Raw genomic sequence first — 25,939 nt, forward strand, 5'->3', positions numbered from 1 at the left:
AGCATTATCTCACTACTGTTTCTTAGAAAACTCGGCACAGTCAGACCTTGGTTGAATTTACCGCGGATTTTTATTTCTTTGTTAAAATAAAGAGATTTATCTAGAAAAGACGTCGGGAAAATTTTCCAGGTGTTTGCAAAATACAGCTTGACACCTGGATTTCCTTATTGGCATCTGAATTGTTTCGCTCGGAGAAATACGGATTTGGTTAGGTTTGCTATTGTATGGGTTATTTTAAGATTTCTTTACGTTTTATTGAAACATCTTGAGTCGAGGATTGTTATTTTGGCGTTTGAATGTTAATGCTTATTCTGACATGAAATAGAAGGCGGTTTAAGGAAAGAGCAGTGTTGGCCTAGTGGCTTCAGCGTGCGACTCTCATCCCTGAGGTCGTTTGTTCGATCCCGGTCTGTGCACCAATGGATTATCTTACTTATGCTTAGCTATAATAAATATATATCTCATATTCTCTCTATGTGCGCATTTAACATTCGCTCGAACGGTGAAGGAAAACATTCCTCATGTTTTCCTTGCTTTTAATCCCAAAAGTCGACGGTGTGTGTCTGAGCACAAAAGGCAAATCACCTCCTTGCCGATTAGATTGACAATTGATCATGAAACAGACAGAAATCTGGGGCCCAAACCTAAAAAGGTTGTAGTACCATTGATTTTATACAAGAAAAATTATCTTTTAAAGGAAGATTATTACCAATGAACTTAAAATCGCGCGGTGGCTGCAAAAATTATATAGCTGACTCGGCAAAAGTAAAAAATAAAGTTAATAAAGTACTTATCGCTGTTAAAAATAGGGGTTGGTGGTAGAAGAGTGAAAATTAACGCTTATAAGTAGTTATACTTAGTTAGTAGTTATAACTAAATAAAGATACGTACGTCACCTTAAACACATGAAATTTATCTATATTTGAACGAATAATATGTAATAATTTTACGGTTACATATATTATATTATACAGCACACAAAGAAGAGACATGATGGCGGATGGAGGATTACCACAGACAAAATATTTTTTTTACAGAACAGCAGGCTGCCTATTGGCACGCTCAATACCAGAGGACTCACGAGTGTGTTACTGGAAATCCAAATTCATACGATATATACACTATAGTAAGAAGATATAATATATCAATATTTTATGAAACAGATATGAAGATAGTAAAGTATTCATAAGTCAATATGAAACCATTCACGTCACTATGAGATAAACAAAGTTGTTCTTACACAAAGCTAATTATTAAACTCATTATGCAGGTACTAAACTGCCCTTACGTCGTATGTAAGTTCAGCCAACACATTAACAATGCAAATGTAACCACACTGTTCTGAATTTCATGCCGAATACATATGGTAATGGAGTTTTAGGAGACCTTAGCTGTAAAACTAAAGAAATTTATACTCTTGGATATTTTTTAATGGAAACATCCATTTAAGATGGTATATGATGTTATCTAATTTTGGGTTAAGGTTGGGGAAAAAGTCTTTTCGCATTACAGTATGTTTCATACATACCATATGTAATAAAATTTCTTTGGCTATACTATTTGTATCTGACCTTGCACCTTCAGATTTCCATCTGTTTCTTCAGAGTTCTTTAGGCAGAGTCAGGTTAACATGACGAGAGGACGGCCAAACCCAATTTTCGAGGTATTTTGATCAGAAGCCCCAAAATTACTATAGCAATGGGATCATGTCCCTGCCTACAAGGTTGCAATAAGGTTATCGAACAAAATGGTATCTATATACTTTAGTTAAATGTAAATAAACTTTATAAAAAAATTTTGTGAATTTTCTTAAAAAAAATTTTATTAGAAAAATTAAAGCAATTTCAACATCGCATCATAGATTTTTGTTTTGTTTGTTGTTTTTATTAACTCGGCAATTGAACGCTACGCTACAAGCAAGGATTTCTATATCTATCACTATTATTAGTTACAGAGTACCAGCCCAAGACCCACGGTTATAATCTAAAGGATAAGCAAAACTACTTCTTGTTCGTAGATTGTAACTTAGATACGTGTAGGTATGTTAAACAATCTATTATTACAAAACTCACATAAGATATGGGGACACCACTTATTTCACGTCTCCCGTAATTTATGAGCCCACAAAGTTAATTTTCGCGCATTGTTTAAAGAAAACTTTGCAGAAAGTTAGGTTTTACACGGGTTCTCTTAATTTACATTCACATGACTAAATTATGAGATTTGCTCAAGACCTCGCGAGCGAACTGCTTTGTGTAATAACATATGAAGTTTGTTCAATTTTGCTTAGATACTTGAATGCCGTTATTAAGTTTTTATCAATCCTTTCTTAAAATGAAAGCAAATTTCCACCTATATAGTATTATATTCTGTAATAATATTAGTAGTAATAAGGTAAAATGAAATAATTGTATTATTTGTATTCATATCTGTGATAATAAAAGCCTTTTGTTAAATTTAACTTTATCTAACAAATTTCTGTAAAGTTGCATCATTTTACTAAAAATAAGGTCATACCTAAAGAAGTTTCACTTTTTACGTGTGTACACTAGTACATGCACATATTTTTTTATTCTGTTTTAGTTTCGAAAGTTGAAGTCACGACACAAGATACATGGGCGATAATTTAGGGAATCGTTTCACGAAATGTTTCATATTTGTATTAATTAGCTATTCCGGAATAAAAACACAAGCTTTCTATAAAAACCATTCTCAGAAGTCAAAGTTTCTTCTTCGAATTTTGAGCAACATATATATGTATTTTCCTGTATTCGCAAAAATGTTACAACTATATTAATGCAAGGAATGAATATTTGATTTATAACAATAAAAACAATACAGTTACAATCATAAAATTTTATTTGAATTTTCGCGGACAATAAAGTCAATTGCACGAAATGATAAAAAATGTTACTAGTTTTAATAACGCTTTTCATTCACAATATTTTGGCGTTTAAACAAAAGTATCATACGTACAAAGAACCTATTACTCGCGCAACACCTTACGTATCTGAAGGTAAGTAAGTTTTTGACAAAGTAGTGTTTTTTTGAATCCAGAAGGGAGTGAGGATTCAAAAGAAGTATCTTGAGTTTAAAAGTGTCACTCGACATAGGAAGTTTCAAGAAAAGACCGCCAACGCACTAGCGAGACCTCTGGCATTAATCCAGGATCCACGGGCGGCGGTATCACTTAAGATGAGCCTTCTGCCCGTTTCCCTCATATTCCTTAAAAAATATTTTTATCACCTCTTTCAGAAAATGACGTCATCTCATAAAGTAGAAATACGTATATTTATCTCTTTATCTCCTCCACTACTAGAGGCAAATATCATATTAAAGTAATACTTATCTTAAATCTCTTATTTGAACAAATAATAACAAAATAATGTGTTTTTGATTTTTCCGTTAATTTTATCTGCGCATCTCTTTGGTGATTGAAACAATCCTCATTCCAAATTCAAATCACTTTTAATCCCTAGATGAAAACCTAACCTACTTATAGAATACTGAATTTATGGTAGCATACTGTTTTTGTGGATGGGATAAATTATAAAGTTTCAGCACGTTCTCTTAATAGAAAATAAACTTATATTATAAAAAAGTATTCAGTGGAAAGTATACGGAAGAATTTATCATAGCAAAATTATTACATTAAATATAAAACGTTAACACTCTAGTGTTTTAAAAATACATTTATTTATTTATATATACTTTGTTACCATAATATACATAATTATACAAACAAAAAACGAAAAGTAAGTAGGTTACATAAGTTATTAGGCAACAGGCGGCGTTATCGCTAACAAGCGATTTCTTCCAGGCAACCCTATATACACTTCACATATTTTACGTAAAATATAGCTATACATATCCTTAAATGGCGGTAACAGAAACGGTGTTGTCATGTAGTTGTTATATGTTGTCGAGGCCATGGGCGGCGAATGGCGGTGCAGAGGCGGACGCAACTGTTGTATCGCGAAAAGGTCTTCTGTTACTGCATCTCGCAATTCGTTTGGCCAAACAACATACAATAGTATGTTGTTTGGATCAAATATGATCATATATTTCTTACCTGTATTCATCACAATCATCAGACAAACAGAACTTTTGTTCCACAACTGAGTGATTTTAAGGCAGTTTATGTCGAGCACTATGTGGAACCAACTGGTCACTGAAGTATTTCCGAACCAATTCAACTTAGGGTCCTTCAAGAAAAGAGCGTACCAATTCGTAAAAGGCCGACAACGCACTCACGAGGCATTAAGAGTGTCCATAGGCGGCGGTATCACTTAACATCAGATGAGCCAGTTTGTCCCCTGTTCTATAAAAAAAGAAGTAAATATATACCTCACGGCCTCTGTATCTGTTCTGGGACGTACCTAGGACTTGAAAGCCCCTTACTCAACTTAATGTGGGAGGGCCCGGCGTCCAGAAACCCTGTCAGATAACACAAGATTTACAGTGACAATATTTTGTGCACAACAAACACAATAAATGATGAGAAAATATATATTTAGGAATAAATAGTAAGACAACCACTAGTACAAGTAATATTTACTAATCAACTCTTATTAATGATAACGAGATGCCCTGTTATTTAATATAAGGAAATGAAGAAGGCGACTCCAATAACTCATTAGATAACAATCTGTCAACCTTATTCGATTGGCTGAACCCAAGTTTAATAAATTTCTATATTTTCAGTGATCGACAAAACATGTCTTTTAAATCCAGACAGAGGGCCGTGTCGCGGGGAAATCGCTATGTACTACTTTAATCCGCAAACCAAAGACTGTTCGAAGTTTTTTTGGGGTGGTTGTCAAGGCAACGGAAATAGATTCGACTCAAGATACGATTGCATTCAAAATTGTTTGAGGGCTCCCGACAGTAGACGTGCGTATTAAAACTTATGTTGAAATAATTACAATTGGACCTGATTTTACAAATCATAACATTATTGGGTTTTAATTTAAGACGTCTTGAAACAATATAAACTTATGGATTCCTTACTCTATTAAAAAAAGTGTTTAACCATTGAACACTTAAGTCTATATTCCGATGTAAAAAACATATATCAAACAAAATCCTATAAAATAAATTTTACAGCAGACATTACCAAATACAAATATTCGTAATATTACGTTTTTATACTTTTTCTAGGACGACGCCCGAGATGGTGCAGCCTCACGTTTGATTATGGATTTTGTTTCGGATCCCTCACGAGGTGGTATTACGATCCCATTTGGAAGGTTTGTAAAGAGCGAATATATTCGGGCTGCGGTGGAAATAAAAACAACTTCTATAATAAGGAGCAGGTGAGATAGAAACAGATCAATAATAATATTTTTCAATAATTACTCGTTCTCATATCCTAAATTGCATAGGCCTGCCCACTTTTCTGGGCAAACAAGTACATTACAGCAATCATTTTCAATACGTGAATGTTCACATGCTCCCATATGTTAAAATGTATTCGTTTTTCTAATAACTATAACTAAAAATTGCTAATTTAAAACAAAAACTGAAGTGCAAGTGAATGATGTGTATATAAGTAATAGGCTTTATAAAGATACATTCACTTATGATTTTTAATAATATAACATTGGTATTTCAGTAAGTTTAAAAGTTTGTCAGCTTTTTAAATTATACAAATAATAACATAAAGTACTAATCAGAATTTAGACAGACGCGTGTGCTAAGCAATATTAAGCGAAACTTTTAAGAATATTCAGTTATATATTTTATTTTAAGAGCAGTGTTGGCCTCAGCGTACAAGACATCTCTGAGGTATTAGGCTCAATCTCATCTGTGTACCAATGATTTCTGTCTATGTACGCATTTAACACTCGTTTGTAGGGCGAAACAACAAATGATCATGAAACAGATACTTAAATATGAAGGCGATACCTATTATAGACACCATTGTCATTATTATACATATTAGTGTAATATGCAGATATAAATCATTTTTCAGTGTGAATCGATATGCACCTATCAAATGGGTGCTCTCAAATCCAAGTCGAAGAAGAAAGACAGAGTTAAGAAAATCTTAATCATAAACCCTATAGGAGCTACATCAAAGCGAGGAAAGTCTCAGCAAAGTACTACTAAACTCTGGAAAGTAACATCTAATAAAACTCAATAAAGAACTTTATGTAAATCATTTTTAAAAGTGAGCGTCGAAAAATATTCATGAGATAAAGAATAAGTAAACATCTTTGCCTATATTTCTGTAATCCTTCAAAGCCCACAATCGTGTTATAGTTTTTTTTCTTCTAATGTGAATAACGCGCAGTATTTGTCGGTCACCGGCCTTTTTTATCGTGTTAAGAAAAACTTATTACATCCATAAAATATAAACAAAACACAACTGTTATTTTTGGATCTAATTTTCGTTTCTTATTTTATCTCTATTAAAGCTATTATTTGTTTTCACATAGTATGGATATTTAACATTAAATGAGTAGAAATGGATAAACATTTATTAATGTAGGAAAACGATCAAACAATTTTATGATTCTTAATTTACTCATTTACAGTCAGTTCTCAATCAAAAGGTCTATAGCCGGTGAGACAGCGACATACATGTAATACATAATATTGTATAAAATATTTAAAACGTATTTAATAACGTAGATTGACTATTACATCTAGTATTGTGTTTACGAAGTATAGACAGTCTGACTACAATATTTGTCCGTAAAATCTTTTTCCTTTCCGACTTTTCCCATTGCTATGTATAAAGTAAAATAAATAAAGAAAAGTTAAAATACACCAAATACACCATTATTAAACTTAATATCCGCACCCTGTCAGCTTCAAGAATTTTTCCACATTTCACGCAAACGCATTTTGTAAAAGTAGGGAGATAATTGTAAAAATGAGAAAACTAATTATCACAGTCACCTTTAATGTACGTGAAATGGGCACAAACACAATCTTACACATTCTTACTTAACTACAAATGCTTCATTTGGGCGACAATTTTTTTTCCATTAAAACCAAAACCAATAACTTATTCTCACACCGAAGCTGTTTTCAATATTTCTAGTAGTCGTTTGTATATTTTATCAGATCTGAAAAAAATAGATGTCTGTAATTTTATGAGATATTGTAAAAATAATATTTTTCTTAAGCCAATTACGGCTACATTTATGTCATATATTATGTTAAAATAAATAATTTTAACGCTGATTTCAAAAATATAACTGCTTTGTATTAGTTTTTTTATATAGTTAATATCTAAATATCTAATAGCACGACCGAACATTTCATCGGTATTTCATCAATAAGCTAATATTATTATTTAGCCCACTTTAATAACTGCGTTGATAAATAAGAATATTTCAATTCGAACAGTTCCTAAGATTAGCGAATAAAAAAATCAATGGCGCTACAACCTTTTTTAGGTCTGGGCCTCAGATTTTTTTATCTGTTTCATGATCGTTTTTGAATTAAATACGCAAGTAGGTGATCAGCCTTCTGTGCCTGACACACACCGTCGACTTTTTGGGTCTAAGGCAAGCCGGTTTCCTCACGATGTTTTTTTTCATCACCGTTCGAGCTAATGTTAAGTACGCACATAGAAAGAAAATCCATTGGTGCACGGCCGGGCATCAACCTACGACCTCAGGGATGCACGCTGAAGCCACTAGACCAACACTGCTTGTACGAGCCAAAGCTGTACATTTTGCTCACTCAGGCTTTCTTAGTTTATAAGCGTGATGATCCCTATGCACGTGCCAAGGTTCGTACATTCTTGCTCGTTTACAAGCTTGACAAATTCCTATGTTTGTACGTGCTATGGCTGTACACATCGATCACTTAAAAGCGTGACGATTTCCCAAATCGTCGGAGTTACGTCCCGAGAGTATAGCCCGACGCAGGCACTCTCTTCTACATTCGTTCATAGCGAACTAAATCATGGGAGTTACACCCCGAGAGCATAGCCAGACGTAGGCACTCTCTTTGACTGTTAAATTGTATTCATTCGGTACATAGCAATTAGCATGTCATTATTTCGCTCATATTCTATTGTAACATGCGAGTGGCAAATAAAGAGTAAATCTCTATTATTTGAAGCATCCCGTTGACCCAGGAACCGTACATTTTATTCTTTCGAGCCATCCAGAATCGTACATTGCTCTTAGCGAATACAAACAAATAATACTTTTCAACTTAGAAGAGCTAGTAGTATTAGATGATCTACCGCCAAAAAATAATATTTTATGTAACATACCGTCCGTTACTAACACTCTTCATTAGATTAAACACGTAGGACGGACACACATCCGGGTGCATGAAACGGGTATGAAATAGTATTCCTTGACAAATACAGTACATTATGAGAGGCAGCTGAAACTTTTCCGATAGAATATTCTTTTCATATAATGTCGTTGAGTATATCTGTAAAATATATAAAATCTTAAAAAGCATTAAGAAAAACACTTTTTGAACGGATTAAAGCTATGTATTATTATTAAAATTTATAGTTATTTACATAATTCTACATTTGAAATTTTTGCCGACGTTTCGCGTACTTTTCAGCGTGCGTGGTCACGGTGACTAATATATAGCTTTAATCCGTCCAAAAAGTGTTTTTCTTGATGTGTAAAAGCTATTTTAACAAAAGACAATCTTAAAAAGCATTTTAAATACTATTTATAAACTAGTTTCTAACTTCACCCACGTAAACCACGGGAACTTTGCCTGACTATAACGAATTTGACTACGAAAAATCCTATACATTTACGGGTTTATTATGGACTATATATATTATATTATTATGTCAAGGAAAGCACCGATTATCAGGAAATGCTCTGATCTAGTCAATTGTCCGCTAATTATTATTACTTTGGTTAATAATTGAGATATTATTCCTTATATTACTTTTAAGAATCCTAATTTAATTTGATTCGATTTGTTTTGTTATAATTGTTTTATAATTTAGAATCATTACTTAGTGAATAAAAGTACGAATAGTACGAAGGCGCCAACTTGACTTTGGAGAGTGCGTTTAGGGAACGCAGGCTAGTTTTGATTGAGTATTGAATGGAACATTGTGGTGATGAGACGTTGGACGGCTTGAAAGTGACGGATTGATGCCTTGAATCCGCTGCTCTTTATAATTTAAGCTAAAGTGTTATTTTATAATGTTAAAAGAAATCAATCCAAATTAAACTTAACTGTACGATGATTATGTGTCTTTTGTATTCTCACTTTACCCACATAACGCCGCTGATGATTTCTGTATCGACGGAGTGACGATAGATCTCTCCGACATATATATACGTGGGTAACACTGAAAATGTTTAGAACTGACCAGTTAGAAAGATTGTTATTAAAATCTTTTTTTGAATTTCAATTTTAGAACTCTTTGGCAACTTATGTAGTATATTCCATTCATTTATCATTTGTTTTTGTGAATTGGCGGCAAATCTAAAACTCTTGTTACACGTGAAAATTAATCTAATGCGAGAAAAATTTCGGTCAATGATTTACTATGACTTTCGTTGTGGGATTACTCAACAACAAAGCTATGATAGGCTGCGATTAGCATTTCTTAATAAAGCCCCATCTCGTGGCACTATTTGTTCTTTAACAGTAGTCACTGAAGATAACATCAGTGCTGTGCGATGCAGGATAGAGGAAGATAAGAGATTGATGTATCAGCAGATACGGGCAAGCCTAGGCATTGGTATGAGTCAAGTTTAAAAAAATATTACACGAATGTTTAGGTTCTTTGTTAGGAAGCTTTGTACAAGATGGATTCCCCATACTTTAACTGACGACCAGAAATACTTTCGCATGGACTGGAGAATATTTGTCTATGGCAGATGTCGAGATAAGGAGTCATCCGCCATACAGTCCTGACCTGGTGCCCTGGGGCCTTCATTTTTTCCCAAGAACTAAAGATAAAATTCGAAGAATTCGCTTAACGAGCCCTGAAGATGCGGTGAAAAAGTACGAAAATTCCATAGATGAGACCCCTAAGGAAGAATAGGCTCACTGCTTTTCTCAGTGTTTCCATGGAATGTGATGATGTATATAGAGGACCGGAGATTCGAAAAACAATAAAAATATTGGCAACTTTCTAAATTAAACCGTTTTTCATTTTCTAAACATTTTCAGTGTTACCTAGGTATAAACCTTCCACCATTTTGACATAACTCTGTTAATGAATCGCGTTTATATAATTTCCATATTAGCAGTTCACAGTGCCTTTACTTTATTACCTTAAAAGCGCCCGTCAGAGCTGCGATTGCAAAACCAAGGTTAGATTTAAAGAGGAACGACAGACCGGCTACGTAACCAGCAGGTAACGCGTACAATGCCGAATCATAACCACGCTTACGGCATAAAAAGCAGATTACAGCCTGTAATAAAAGATTTACAATTGAATATTATAATAAAATACTTTTGAATAGTTTTAAAATATTTTTATTTTAAGTGAAAAGTCATATACTATAAGTGTCCAAATGGTTTACTTTTGTTATGTTAAATGAATTGCAAAGATTTTAAACTTAATTTTTTTCTGACAAGATAATGTAATGATTTTGATATGTAATAATTAAATTGTAATAATCCTATTCAGATTCGTAATAATCCTACACAACAAAAATAAAATTTTATACCGGCAATAAAAAAGTTTTTTAAAACTGCGTTTGTTTAAATGATTTTATTTTGTTTATTTTTATCAGTAATCTTACCGCTAACATACATATTATACAACAACAGACAAAATTCAAAGCCAAAACAGATAACATAGCTAAACAATATAGTATATTAAACAGAAAACATAAGTAAGTATATTAATATACAAAAAGAAAAAAATAAAGAAAATATGTATTTTAGACTCGAAACTAATATTACTTTGAGTATCGAGTCTATGGTATATTCTCCAAATTCGTGATGTTGCTTCCAATCTTCCAAAGTTATATAGTGGAAGAATAAAAATATTTTGCCCACAGATTCCTAGCATATACCTTGTTCTGTAATTTTACTTATATAACAGCTTTTCTTATATATTTTAGAGGCTGCTATCGCGTGAATTATATTTATGAGGTCTAAAGAGACAGTTTATTATGAAGCCACATGTGTTTCAACAGAAAATAATACCAAGGTTAAATTATAGTCGAGGACTTTCATATAAAATGCTGGGGCTATTTTCTTGTTTATAGTCTAGTCGATGACATTATAAATAAAGTAACGATTTCAAATATTTCCTGAAAATTTTAATTTATTGGTTGGTTAGTAAAGATGCTAAGAATTTGAGAGTGTCTCATATCAAAACAATGATTGTTTAGCCGGGAATCAACACTAGATCCCGGGTTATGTGTTAACCAATAATCCACAAATCTAGTCTTTGCATGATAAGGTTATATATATAAATGACAAGTTAAATTTAAGTCAAAGTAGTCTGCTCCGAGTATCATGTTAGTAGCCCATTTATTTCAACTCTCCCATCGTTTTTTACTAGTTAAAATATTTCGTACTCTATAAATACCGATATAGCTGCCAAAGAAAAAGGCCATGCTTAAGTGCCGGCCCCGAATGCTCAACAGAGCTTTCAATGGTGTCCGAACTTTCGGCAAAATTGTTTTTGCAATTGTAAACGCAAGTCCGACTGAGAAGTATTTTGCTGATCCCTGAAAAATATGCATTCTTATAAATTTTAATATCAAATACCTAAACGGTATGATACTGTAAATAATGATTATAGACGTTCAAAATTTCTGTACTAGTTCAGTCTTGTATGACTGACATATGAAATCAATTTTTAAGTTTTAGACATGCTGTATGTTAGGCGTTGGTGAATAGAATATCAAATGCATGTAAAATTTTTGTATTGTATTCGAATATATTTTTGGTTCCATAAATCTCTAACATAGCTCACCTTAAATATATATTTTAAGCACGGCCCGTCGTGCGGACAAACATTTTTTGTATCATCTGTTTTTCTTCTTACTTTTTCAGGTGTAAATAACCTGAAAATGTCAGCAGGCAAAATATTATATTCATAATTCTCTGCCTATTATATAACTGGTATGCTGAGATCCTCTGTTTATTTCCCGGTAATTCAACATTTATTTTATTTTAGAACACAGAACTACTAATATATGCACCTGTAGAAAAATGTTCATGCCCTTAAGGCTGGGTCCACCCTATAATGCCGTTTATGAGCCGTTCTCGGTCCGGTCTGCTAAATATTACTAAATAAAAATAAAAAATTCGAACCCAAATTACGAAGAATATTTCAGCAAACCGAGAACAAATTGTGGACGATATTATAGAGTGAATAGAGCCCACAGAATAAACAATTGTTTAAGGGTTTATAAAGGACTTACCATAGTAACGGTGTTCGATTCTTCTTCTCTCCTTCCAAACGCATGAGATAAAAGAGGAGGGCACTACCCAAAGAAAAGATAAACGTTTGTTTAGATGTACTGAGTGATATGTATCCAGAACGCTGAAGGCTCCGTAGCCAGTACTCTATAACCTGAAAATTATACATTGAATATTTATCAATAATATTTTAGAAAATACCTTTAGTTAAGTTTAACCTTAATGTGAGTCAAAATTGCTAAATTAACTTACTAAATTACTAAATAAATTGATAATTAATCCTCTTCTTGATGGAGGTTCTAGAAGAATAAATACTCCGTTCATCATGTTAGGAATCATCAGATATGTGTAATAGTTCATCTTTCTTCCTATTAGAAATCTGAAAAATAAATTTTTATCATGATATTTTTATTGCACTCGTACAGTGGAAGAAGGTAGGTGTATTATTCATCCAACCCGAAGAGAGGATCCTCGGCCAGTACAACCACTGATTGACCGGCTCCAAGGCTTCAGTGGTAATATTTTTTTTATAATGGAATTTAGCCGTTGGCCTGAAGGGCTTTGGCAGCGGCAGTTTTGGTGATGAAGTAAACCTCAGTGGTTAAAGTCCAGAAGTAGTACATATCCTTAGCAGGAGGATTAACTTTGTTACCGCGGTTTAGGATATGAAGTCATCACAGTTTTTTATAAGCGCAGATTTGTGTATCGCTACAATGGAATTATCTTGTACAAGGGATTAGTAGAACTATTGAAATTTATTTTAGTGGCCCAGGAAAACTGAACTACGCTCTGGCATCACCTGTTAGAGTGCATACATTCGAAATCATTTTAAAGACACGTAGGAACGTTGTTCTTTGTCGTAAGGTTTTATAGTGATTTTTATGTGAAATAAGCAATTCTAAAAAAGGTACTTCTCTTACCACAGCAATATTGCTCTGATCTTGATTTTATTTGAATTTATGTCAAAAATACGATGGCATAACTATCTATATAGATGGTATTTTAATGGGGCTTTTTTATTTCCTAGTAATTTATTTCAAATCCATATTATAATAAATGAGTCAGTAACAATAGATGCTTAGATGCTATGTTAGTAGTAAACGCTTTAAATACTGCACTTTATAGAATCGTTAAATTACTATATACCTGATCTGAAGTTCTTAACTTAATTACGAAATACGTCCAACGCAACTCCGTTTCAGCGTTCACATTTCACTTTATGATTTTTTTCCAAATTTTATAGCAAAAGCAAATCGTCGAATCACAATTTCTTTGCATCTCGTTAAATCACTCACCGGCGAAGCCTGTGAGGTCATCAGATATCGTGATGACTAAGAAAACTTAGTTAGTTTCCTTCAGTCTTCAGAAAAATGAATTTCACTGTAACTACCATAAGCCTGCTAAAATTTAACTAAGCATCTGTATTCTTATAACGCAATTGACAACACAAAAGCGAGGCTTTACAAATCAAAAAACAATACTTCTTAGGGATTCTGGATGATATATTATGTAGGACCTACTTATCTGGAGATCAAGAAATATAGGAAAATTACCCCATTTACAAAATGTAAAGCAAACCGCAAACGTTTGCAAATAACGACCGCCATATATTTGATCTTTATTTATAGATAATATTTAGTTTTTTTTATGGTAATACTATGTTATATTTAGTTGTGTTCCCTTGTCCAATGTATTCCCTTATATTTTATTTGAAAAATATTTCCATTGCACAGATCCTCTTTGAAATAGGAAAAGGTATCACAGGATAAAATGAGTGTGTGTTTAACATACTACTGACTCTGAACTCACTTGGGAAATACATAAAGAAACGAAGTTTCTACGTTCGAAATCATTCCTATATTTATTCATAGATACGATTAGTACAAAAATGTATATACTATTTTAATTAATTCAAAGAAAACGTCGTATTTGCATATTATTAAGTAAAGTGAAAAGTTTTGTACATACCTTTCATATAAATGACGTTAAGAAAAGTATACATAAGTAAGAACTGCATCACGAGTCCCATTCATTAGTTAGCTTAATATATATATAGTATACCTTACCTAAGAAAGCAGCTAAGTGACACACATGTTCCACTGATGAGGCCCCCTAATATAGTTGACCTAATATAATACTCTCCAGCCTTTATCAGTTCATTCCTTTCCAGAACCTTTTTTCCGCGTAAAGCATTTTGAACCTGGAATAGAAATATGTATTTGTTTATTTTTTTTAGAAAATTAAAACAGAAGTAAATCCTATATCTTAGCGGTTTAAGCTCTGGTCGATTACGGTCGGTCGGTCGGTTCTATAATCGGAATAAAATGATGAGGCTGTTACGTAGACATTGATAGGAGTCTTTACATCTTAGCTAACTAAGGATAATAAATCATAATATTACAAAAAAATACTTTTAAAAACGGCCATTTACGTGGAGAATTGAAATACCATGTAGTCAGTAGAAGCAGTTTTGTTCAAGAATCTTGAAAGTGCTCTCATTCCACAGGTCGAAGGTTTAAAACTCCGGCAGTGCACCGAGGGATTTTCCTTTTTATGTGCATATTTAACACTTACGGCGAAAGCGGCATGATTGGCCAAAAAGTCGACGGCGCGTGTCAGGTACGGAAGGCAGACACTTGCCTATTAGAAAAATAATATCGCGTAGCACATGCAGAAGTCAGAAGACAAGACCAAGACCAAAGGTTATATAGCTATTATTCTTTGAATAACCACTTATTGAAGCCAGATGTGCAATCCTAAAATAGGGTTACTTTTTAAATATGGAAGGGGGTACCATATAATTGGTTCTCGTTGCAAAAACCTCACATACCAAGTGTATAACAGCGTAATACCGAGCGCTACCAATAAACGAATCTTTGTATGTCTGTATTGATGATGACCAGCAGCTTCTATCCCATGGATGTAGAATCTCACTGCAGTGAAGGTCCCGACACGCACTCTCGAACATGTGTTTGCTGATCTCCGCCATTTTCAGGTAACCTAAAACAAGGTTTGAAATTGTAAATTTTCACGAGTAAAGCGAGCTTCAAATTTTTCGACCTTAAGCAACATCTTTTAAATATATGATTCAAAATTCACAATAATATTTTAGGAATTAATCAACAAAATAGTTAAACCTTATTAAACGAACGAATTTTAATGCGCGAATTATGATTTGAAAATAATACTAGGCGCTTAAATCTGAAATCACCACTGTTAAGAAGTTCAATTCGACAAAGACATATCATAATAATAGAATTGTCACACTATTGCTATTAATATTAATTCCACTTGTTAAAATGTTTTAGACGATTGTTGGTTGTCAAGGTGAAATATTCTGGTTGCTATGGTGATATTTCTTTAGAGCTATTTCCCAAAGTACGTTGTTTAATCTGTGTCACAGCAACAAAATTTAACACTGTTTGGTTAACATTCCTGTAAAATTGTTAAATATATATTTTCAACGATCAATAGTAACCAAGTAAAACTACCTTCAACATTTTTTACAGTTAAATCACAATTTTAGTTTAAACATAATCCGCAGGTAATCCTTTTATAAATGTATTATACAATCTTATTAAAAACATAGACTTGAGTAGCATTAAAGTGTGCAAAACGGGAACAGAGTGGATGATTGTTCCATCAGAGTAATTGAACTAACGAAGATGTAGGTGCAACTATTACACATCTGGGTCACCGCTAACTTGTGCATGCCTCGGGAGTTCTAGTGCAATAATATTATTAGAATATTATATAGTTATATTGCGGATATTTAAATTCATTATTAATTGCAGGTTTTTGAGAAGAATTCTACTCGCACACGTTACGGTTGCTAAGATTCTGTTAAGTTTTTTTTAAAGATAACTCGGCTAACATTTTTTGTAAAGACATTTGTGGACATCTTTAAAAATAATATATATTACCATTTCGTATTTCGTTTTACATTTTTAATTATTATTCCATGTCCGATAAACTCAAACTATTTGTATTGTTTTCACCAATAGATAATGGAATTTGTGAGGAAAATTTAAATGTATATATTTATTTTTGATTCTACAATAAAGTTCACAAAAAAAGTGCGACTTTACCTGAATTGCAATAAAGCCTATACAATAATTATGTCTAATAAGTAATATTATGTTGACTTAACTTTCTACAATAATAATGAATTAAACTAAGGTAATGTTCATTAAAAGTCTTAGTGTTCTATAATATTTTGACACTATGTTAATGTGTCCGAGATACAGCACTTGCACTTCTTATTCACTACACTAGGTTTATTAACTCAAAAGGTTTAGTTCTCTTTGGACGTCTTATTCATGTTGTGTCAAGACGTTAGATGGCCTCAGCATTCACATGGCTATGATTAGTTTATTTATTTATTTGTTTATCATATTTCATTATATAGCAACTTATTATACAATATCCAAACAATTTACACAACATTATATACAAAAGCAAAAAACGGAAACATGAAACACAGTTAACAGTTATTACCTGATTATACAAAAATATATATCTATAATAATTTGGAAGATGCAGTGATTATTATAATTTAATATAAACGAGGATATAATAACAAGGCAATTATTTTTAATAAAAGATACCAGACATTTTAAAATAATTTTTAAGCATTTTATTAGTTACATTAGATATATCTATTTGCTGGTAATTTGTGTTATATTCTGAAGTTATTCGATATAAGACTAAGTTATGTAAATAGTTTGTATTGGACCGAGGAATTTGAAATAGATTTGTTTGCCTTGTATTGTATGAAGAAGGAGTGTGAAATAGTAAAAAGCGTCAATAAGTCAGGACAGTCAATTACACCGTAGTAAATAGCGTGTGAGAACATCAGGTCATTACCAAATTCATGATTCAATACCAAAGTCTATATAGCTACTTTAGGAAATACTTAAAACTTAAAAACTTTATTAAAATTATCTTAAAGCACTTAGATAATTATCGCAATATTATTTGAATTTTATATAGTCCGTGTATATATAATATTGTATTCTTATTTTTAGATTCAATTTTTGCGAAGTCATGTGTTATTTTTAATCGTCATTGTTAATCAAGCTAGAACATTAATATTTTCGATAGTGCTATTGATATTAAAAGATCTTATTTTTATTATTAAAATTGTGATACAAATACAATATATTCAAACATATATAAATGTTAAGCCTAGGCTGACTAAGGATTACTATTGAAAAAATTAAAATTCTCGGGATTCGGACAGAAACTAGTTTAAAATTTAAAACTGTCTCGTACTTCAAACGTCCTGGTTGTTAAAGTACCTTAAACCCTTAGTGACGAATCAATAAACATTTTTTCGTAAAGTAAAATAATATTTTTTAATTGGATATAAATTTATAAACAATTGGTATATATGTATCCTTTAAATATAAATAATATTTAGTATTGAGTATCAATTTTTTTCGCTACTGTAGAACTTTATAAAATCCTTGACGACGCTAACATCGTCATGGATGAGAGAACTCACAACCTGATGGCAAGAGGAAACCCGGTAGACCGAGGCGGCGTTGATGGGTTGGCGTTGTCAAGGACCTCGAAACAATAGGAGTTCGAAGTTGCACTACATAGATTGCGATGACGAAATATATTTGAAAAGATGATGATGATTGTGTGATCAATTATCATTAAATAGTTTTCACAGTTCGCATGTGCGATTAAATGCGACATATAACATTATATTTTGTCATGAATGTTATAAAGTGCAAACTTGTTTATTTTGATACGTATCTATCGTAATATCTTTTATTTGTAAAAAACATCATTTTACATACATTTATTGGTCATTTTCTATGTATGTTACCATGGTTACGGATGTCTGATAGCTTAACTTCTCTCCTTTACCATGTGCAGTGACGTAAATGATAAATGTTTTAAGTGCACTCAAACCGGGCAATAAAATAGCGAGGTTGTGGCCTAAATTTACATCACTACACTTTTAAAGCGTGCGTACTGAGATCGATAGAACTTCAAGTTCTTTTGAAATTCATGCAATTACAAGTGCCAACGATATGCCATATATAAAAGGGAAAGAAAATCTTAACCTTTTTCACGAATGTACATGAAAAAAAATAACAGTTGAAGTATTTTATATATAATTATAATTAGCTATAGAACCAAATCAGATATTCTTTTTAATTTAAATTTAAAGACTTATTTCTCTTCTACTCAGGAAGGTGCTGCATTTCATTTAAAATTGATTAATTTAATTTAAATTCAGGTATACTTTTAAAATAACGTGTACGATTGGACTTAAAAAATTTAACATTCGTAATTTAGAGTTGCTATTGTGGTGGCATTACTATTAGAAGCATAAATAAAGATGGCAGCTATCATCCTGGCATTTGACGTTCCTAATGGGTGTGAGGGTTTTTACTCACTCCAGATAAAACCTCTGCTACAGCTTGACCTCGGGTAGCTCAGAGGCTCCCGGCACGTTTCCGCATTCTACCGGAGGTCCTTTGACGGTACAAAAAAATATCATTGGACGTATTTACACTTATTTCTACAGGAAATAATTATTTAACATTTGTAGTTGATTGTATGGAATCATTTTTTTTTAAATTTTCTTGCTCCAACTAATTATCTCAAACAACAATTGTGTTTATTAAATAAAGAGTGACAATTAATTGCACGAAGTGTGTATAACAAAGGAGTTTCTATTATTGGTTTAATAACAATCAAATAGATTGTAATATATATATATAAAAATAAATCCCTATTTCCCTTGGTCGCGGCATTACGCGTCAACGGCTGGACCGATAGTATTTTTTCAATGAATCACTTTTCGCGCCTTTACATTTCAATTTTTTTTCATGTAACATAAACGCCATAGTTTGACATAACAGAATGCGTGCTGCAAATATCGTCAAAGAGGATTTTTTTTAATTCAAATCGTTTTAAATAAATGCTTCGATCGGAATTATTGTATTAATAAAATACATATAAAATAATTATATTCGCTAATTGTTTGTGGGATTAATCTGGAAAATCCATGTTTTTCACATGGCCTTGGCATGGCCCATGGCCCATGAAATTTTTATATGTCGCCGGTTCCCATGTCGGAATACCAACAAAACTATTTATATACGCCACAGAAAAACGAACAAAGAATGTTGTATATCATAAAGCATTTTTAATATTGTCTTTTGTTGACATGGCTTTAACACATTAAGAAAACACTTTTTAAACGGATTGAAGCTATGTGTTATTATAAACTTATAATTATTTACATAATTTTAAATATATTTTTTTAAAAGTTTATAATAATAATACGAAGCTTTAATCCGTTTAAAACGTGTTTTCTTAAAGCATTTTCAGTTAATTATTCCAATTCGAAATCAATATTCATAGTTACGATAGGACAACGTCTGTCGGGTCCGCTAGTCGGTTATAATTTATACTAATCTGTGGTAGCGCTCCCTTTGCGTAATTGGCGCCATTCAAAAGTTATATTAATTAACTTTTATTTATAATATTCAATCCCAAATCCCCTACATAGTAAGAAAGCTGCGTGAAATGAGAGCTAGAAGAGGAAAATATAATGTTTGGTGGATATGTAAATGAATGTCTACCTGGAATATATAAAAAAACAGTTGTGTTAAATACACATCCGTGTTGAAATAACCCTGTTTAATAACAGTATCAGACTACCTCGTAGGTAAACGTTTGTAAGCTAAGTAGCTCTTTTACTAGAATTAGTTATCTACAGTAAATAGCTGGAGTTCAATTCTGTAACTGATGTTGGAAATTCTTAGAATTTTGTGCGCTAACATTAAACATTGCATGCATACTAGGGTACTTGAGGAAGTATGTATAAAATGAAATACATTATCAATCTGAAGGCGTCGAAATGTGACCCCATCACCAACTCACCGGAGCAATTCGTTTCTAGTGGGACCGCCATGTTGCCTTTGGGCTTTAGCCAAATGGACAGGCACGAACGCGGCAGTGCCAATGTCTCTCAGAAAACCGGCGAGAAGTGATGCAATAGGTTTGCCTTTTAGTCCTCGCGTTTCATGCGGTGTGGCAGACTCCCGGAGCCCATCGCCCTTCCCCAAGGAATCTGAAGGTAAGGAACAAACAGAAACTACCCCAGGGTACAACGCGCGCCCACGGTTTAGGATCCGCCTCTGGGCGTCCTATCTTGTCGCTTAGCATCCGGTATAGGATGCACAGGCTTCTCCGACATCCACGCTGTCCACTATCAGTTAGAGACTACAAAGCAGGCCTTGCTCGTTCTTATTTCTTTTTTATTGACGTTCATAAGTGTACACTGTGTTACCTATATGAATAAATAATTTTTGACTTTACCCAGAATCAGATATCCTACCCAGCTGCTACTTCCTACCTCTCCTACCTGGGGTACAAATTGGAAAACTAATTGGTGCCGCGGGCGGGAGTTTACGTGACTTCAAAGAGGATATCTGTTCTCATCACCTCGGGACGCTTGAAGAAATAGTTAATAATCTAACCTCTGACCGATGATCATCCGCGCTTCTGCACGGATGCACATTTTACCGGGTCATACCTGGATAAGTTCCATTTATTCTCAGCTAGGGTAAAACGCCAGGCCAATGACCAAGCAATAGCTAGAATCCTTATAGCCTTAATGCGTTATAGAATTGCGGTAATGGAGGTAGAGGTATAAGCAAATACTCATCTGAAAATAAAGAAACTTCTGATCAGGTGTTTATATCTTTTCTTTACTTACTTTCTAAACATCCGTATGTTTCCTACAATAACACGATTTTACATCAAAAAGCTATTACGAGTATGTATACTTCCGGCATATTCCCTTTAATATGTGTTTATTATAAAATAAAAGGGCAGAAAAGGTTTTACATAAATATCTCTTGATACGTTAATAATCTACGATAGTATTAAAATACAAAAGCTAACCATTAAGCATAAGAAATGTGTGTTATTATAAAAATAAAAACACAAACGTGTTCAAAAAGACAAAAAAAAAACACAAAAACAAAAGTGTTTTCCATACAAAATAAAATAAAATTTGAAGTGTAATAAAATAAAAATTTACCAAGTTGTAGGTCATACAGCTACCACAGAATTTCGTAATTAAAAATAATTGTAACATAACATATTTTAAACTTATTTATATATCCGTAAGAGAAGTGTGCTTTCGTAAAATTCATATTGTCTTACTGTCGTTAATCGTACGCTATTGAAGAACTAGGTTATCAATGAGATAATACATAATCTCTAGTTTACAACTTAATTTACCGGTTCATTCAAATTGATTAACGCGTTATCCTTCACACTGTTATAATATTGGTTTTACTTTTAACTTCACAAAAACATTAACCTCTACGCTTTGTTTTTATAGGTTAGTTGCAAAGCGTTCGATTTATAATCCTTAAATGTCTCGGGTTTCGTTCACTGGTGCACAGTTGTGTTTTTACTTTTACCCTTATGACACAATATGTTAATAGAATAGAAAATATAAATATGAATAAACATGTCTGTGACCCTATAGTCGATATATTTACCTATTTATAATTTATTTGATGTTGTGTTTAGCTCTAAATTTTGGAGTTATGCAAGTCTTTTACCTGTTAATTAGGTTCAAACTTTTGAGTACTACGTTTGACGTTTCAGCGCTTTGTAACTTTATGTAAATTATGTTCATAAGTTTTGGCGTAAAAATTACGAAATATAATATGTATTAGTGTTCAAATTTTGGTGCATATGAAATGCATATGCCTATTAAGCTTGAATTTTATTTCAGATTCAGCCGAGAGCAAATTATAATTCCCGCATTATAAAATCCATTACGTCTGTCATACTACTACGGCTCTGTATGAAGATGTTATTGCAACATTCATATTATGTACGACTATTATTTGTTCAAAAATGATTGTTATCGTGTAATTATTTTTACAGATGTGACAGAAACAGGTTTAAGCGTGTGAATCAGTCATACGGTCGTTATCAAAATATAATTAATTCATTAAGGTAACTTCATGTACATACAATTTTGTAAGTCAGTCAAAAATTAGTGCTAGTCAATAAATAAGAAAACCGAGCGTTCATCATCAACATCAACAAGGCCTGCTCAAATAGGAGCAGAAGAACTTTTACATTACTGTGCGAAAAACAGGCAAACAGTAATAATAGGCATGGCCAGCTATCAGCCCCCTCGCCATATTGTAGGGAGTGAGACAACCCGAATAATGGACGCCACCTCAAGCAATTTTAGTGAACATATTGGTTCTTGCACTGGGAAGAATATGGGAATAAATTAAAATAATTTCAGCTCTTAAAGTACTAGGAGATTAACTATAGTATAGTAATATTAGTTAGGAAACCATCGTATAACATAATAATAGATACCAATTAAGACCAAGGTCATTAGCTAATGATAATACAATACAATAGAAGCGTAGGAACCAGCTGGTTTCCTACGCTTTTTTGTAGTTAATAATAACTAATTGAAGTTTTTCATTGAAGAATTATAATATATAACAATAGTCACCATACATATAAATTCATTAATTATTTTGTTTAATGACAATGGCAATTAAATTTATGTAAGTGAATAATAATTAAGCATTATAAAACAATGCTGTTTATAAATATTTACACAATGCAGGAGTCAGTGTATAATATTTTTTATAGTGATGTTACATTCGACGCTTTACCAATTGTATTCTGAGAATTTCAAGATTAAGTTTTAAGGTAGATAGGTTTGGTCTTACTTCCTAAAAGTTCTTAGTAAACTAACATTAGAAGATTTTATAAATCATGTAACTGCAAACATACAAAAAACCACTTAAGGCTATTAATATTAATACAATAACTTAATTATCGTTGTATACGTAAATAATGCAATGATAATATTTTGGAAAATAAATTTCGTATTCCTTCACCTTTTTTTCACGTTTAATAGATATTTTGAAAGCAAAACTTACATATTCTTTTTTCAAATATCTCCAGGTTACTGCGTGATGAACAAGTAAAACAATTATGTATAATTATTCACTGACATTCAACTCCCGAGACGCGACCTCAAACTGTATTGTATACTCAATGACTCGTGCGCATTGTGTATTTGACAACACTTGAGATGGGATATTATCATTTTTTTAAGGCAACGGAAACCAAAAAATCGGCAAGTGTATGTCACTATTGCAATTGTTTCGCAACGTTGGCTAGAGCACGTAAGGTCGTGCGTTCGAATCACGGCTGTAAAATAAGGGTCTTTTTCACCACAAGCTTATACGGTGTAATTAAAACTTAGTCAGGTACGCCATAAAATCAACTTTTAACAATTTAATCAAGAAATAGATACTAAAATCTATAACTAAGAAAAACAGGTATTAGCGCCAATGGTGTTTGTACCAGGAACCAAAATTAACGTTACTCCCATAATAGGCTTATCTGATAAGATAAGAACTATAAGCTTAGAATGCATATCACCTAGCTAAAAGTTGGCGGATTACATACGAGCTATTAGCGTTGGTAAACAAAAAAACCCATCTCATCATGATTTTCGTCATTCCTTTTTAGTAGACAATTATTTAATTACGCCAGTAAAACTTTTTACAGCTAGACATTTGGTTCATATAGATTTTGGAAATACAAACATACAAATATTACCTTTATAAAATTATATATAACTTGCGATGCAAATAATTTATCACGCTAAATGTGGTAGCAATTTTCATTTTTGAAGTTGTTTGTGTCGTGTGCCCAAGTATTTAAAGTAAACAGAGGCAATGAGATTGCCTAAGTTCGTTCTAAACAAACTTTTATTTGTACAATATAAAAAAAATCTCTTATTAGCTCATGAAACATGAACATATATGTTCAATTAGTTGCACTCAGTTAACGAACGAGCGAAAATAAAATTCAGTATTACAAATGTTTCGAACTAGTTTGGCTAGAGAAAGTAGCCTACAGGTATTTTTATAAACAAGGTTTATCAAAATATCGAATAAAGTTATTTTGCTTCCTTTCCTAAAACAAAAGATAACTAAACTTTATCATGGTCAACTAGAGATTAATATAATATTCAAATAAATTCTATAATAAATAGCGTTCAGTAGCTTCCGATATCCCGTAATGAGGGTTGGGACTGGCATTTCTACGTATGCTTCATAGGGAGGCGTTTAATTGGCGTCACTCCTTTTTTTGAAAAGACGACCTTATTTTAAGATATTTAAATCCAAATTGAAGGCCATTTTTTGCTTATTTGCTACTTAAAATCGTTTTTAATTGACACACAAAGAATGAACTGTAACTCGTTATACTTAACAGTTTTACGTATCATAGATATATCAGTTAAATATTTAAAGGTCTTCTTTACTTAAAATTTAAAGTTCATTACTCTATGCAAATAACCGTTGAAGTTCATATGAACACTATTTTGTCAACTTACGGACCATTTCATCCGTTTATATACTGCAAATTTTAAACTCTATTTTTGTAGAATTTACGACGTTTAGTACGGTATTAGTCCAATTTCGACAATCGAAACACGAAGGACGCAAAAATTATTAAAATTCGTGTATATTTTTATTGAGAGAATTCTTTGCATGTAATAATCTAAAATGTAACGATGAGTACTTTTCCCTTATAAAAAATTAACAAATCATACATGGCCACAAACACCAAAAAAGTGAGGTATCGTTAAAAACCTTAAATAAACTAATTTATGAACAAAAAATCTTGTGTTATAGTTAGACTTAATTGATTGTGATGGTGGATTCCCGATGTTGATGATGATGGAGACCCATTTAATACTTAGTGTTATTAATATAAAACAAGTTGTTTATAAAAAAAAACAAGCAGTGTTGGCCTAGCGGCTTTAGCGTGCGACTCTCATTCCTGAAGTCGCAGGTTCGATCCCCGGCTGTGCCAATGCACTTTCTTTCTATTTAACATTCATAACACATAAGCATTTAACATTCGGTCGAAGGGTGAAGGAAATCATCGTGAGGAAACTGGCTTGCCTTAGACCCAAAAAGTCGATGGCGTGCGTCAAGCACAGAAGGCTGATCACATTAGATTAGATTAGCCTATTAGATTAAATAATGATCATGAAACAGATACAAAAATGTGAGGCCCAGACATAAAAAGTTGTAGCGGCGCCATTGATATATTTATTTTTATTTTATTTATAATTAAAACCCTGATTTTTTCTTAGGAACAAATGTGTATGCCAAATTAAACCCGAACTCAATAAATAAACACACATACCTACTTTAAAAACGTTACACAATGAATAAATATTTAATTTGAATACAAACGATTCACTTACCAGTATCGCAAACACATCTACATGCTTCAGTGGTAAATGACTGACTGAAAAGCAAACATTATCTATGCATGATAATCGTTTTGATAAGGTTAGGTCATAGTCATAGTCATGTTAAACACACCCTATGATGTGATTGAATGAATTGTACCTGTCAAGTCTGATTATACGTATTTCGACGTCTAGATGTTGAATCTTTTTATTATCTGTGAAACTGTTCTAGTAAATATCCAATATTCAACATTTATATTGTATTTGACGTTTCTTGTATAAAATATT

General features: G+C 32.5%; 2 protein-coding genes across 6 annotated transcripts; one reads left to right on the top strand and one right to left on the bottom strand.

Annotated features, from left to right (window-relative positions):
* The first annotated feature begins 2,836 nt into the window (after nucleotides 1-2,836).
* On the top strand, nucleotides 2,837-6,217 carry LOC123712239 (BPTI/Kunitz domain-containing protein-like). The gene is made up of 4 exons (XM_045665249.1): nucleotides 2,837-3,016; nucleotides 4,705-4,893; nucleotides 5,161-5,315; nucleotides 5,975-6,217. The coding sequence occupies exons 1-4, from the start codon at nucleotides 2,908-2,910 to the stop codon at nucleotides 6,143-6,145; spliced, it is 624 nt and encodes a 207-aa protein (XP_045521205.1). The 5' UTR covers nucleotides 2,837-2,907; the 3' UTR covers nucleotides 6,146-6,217.
* Nucleotides 6,218-6,893: 676 nt separating this feature from the next.
* LOC123712238 (transmembrane protein 135-like) lies at nucleotides 6,894-25,712 on the bottom strand. 5 transcript variants are annotated; one of them, XM_045665244.1, is made up of 12 exons: nucleotides 25,664-25,689; nucleotides 20,912-21,043; nucleotides 20,257-20,446; nucleotides 15,176-15,345; nucleotides 14,412-14,545; nucleotides 12,598-12,724; nucleotides 12,348-12,499; nucleotides 11,897-11,987; nucleotides 11,496-11,648; nucleotides 10,236-10,376; nucleotides 8,240-8,406; nucleotides 6,894-7,076 (listed from the first exon to the last, which is right to left on the bottom strand). In XM_045665244.1, the coding sequence occupies exons 3-12, from the start codon at nucleotides 20,285-20,287 to the stop codon at nucleotides 7,022-7,024; spliced, it is 1,221 nt and encodes a 406-aa protein (XP_045521200.1). In that variant the 5' UTR covers nucleotides 20,288-20,446; nucleotides 20,912-21,043; nucleotides 25,664-25,689; the 3' UTR covers nucleotides 6,894-7,021. The 5 variants fall into 5 exon arrangements, with proteins under 5 accessions (XP_045521200.1, XP_045521199.1, XP_045521203.1 ...); XM_045665243.1 differs by having other exon boundaries at nucleotides 20,257-20,665; XM_045665247.1 differs by lacking the exon at nucleotides 20,257-20,446.
* Between the last annotated feature and the right edge of the window lie 227 nt (nucleotides 25,713-25,939).

Source organism: Pieris brassicae, chromosome 7, assembly GCF_905147105.1.
Source record: "Pieris brassicae chromosome 7, ilPieBrab1.1, whole genome shotgun sequence".
Lineage (NCBI taxonomy): Eukaryota > Metazoa > Arthropoda > Insecta > Lepidoptera > Pieridae > Pieris > Pieris brassicae.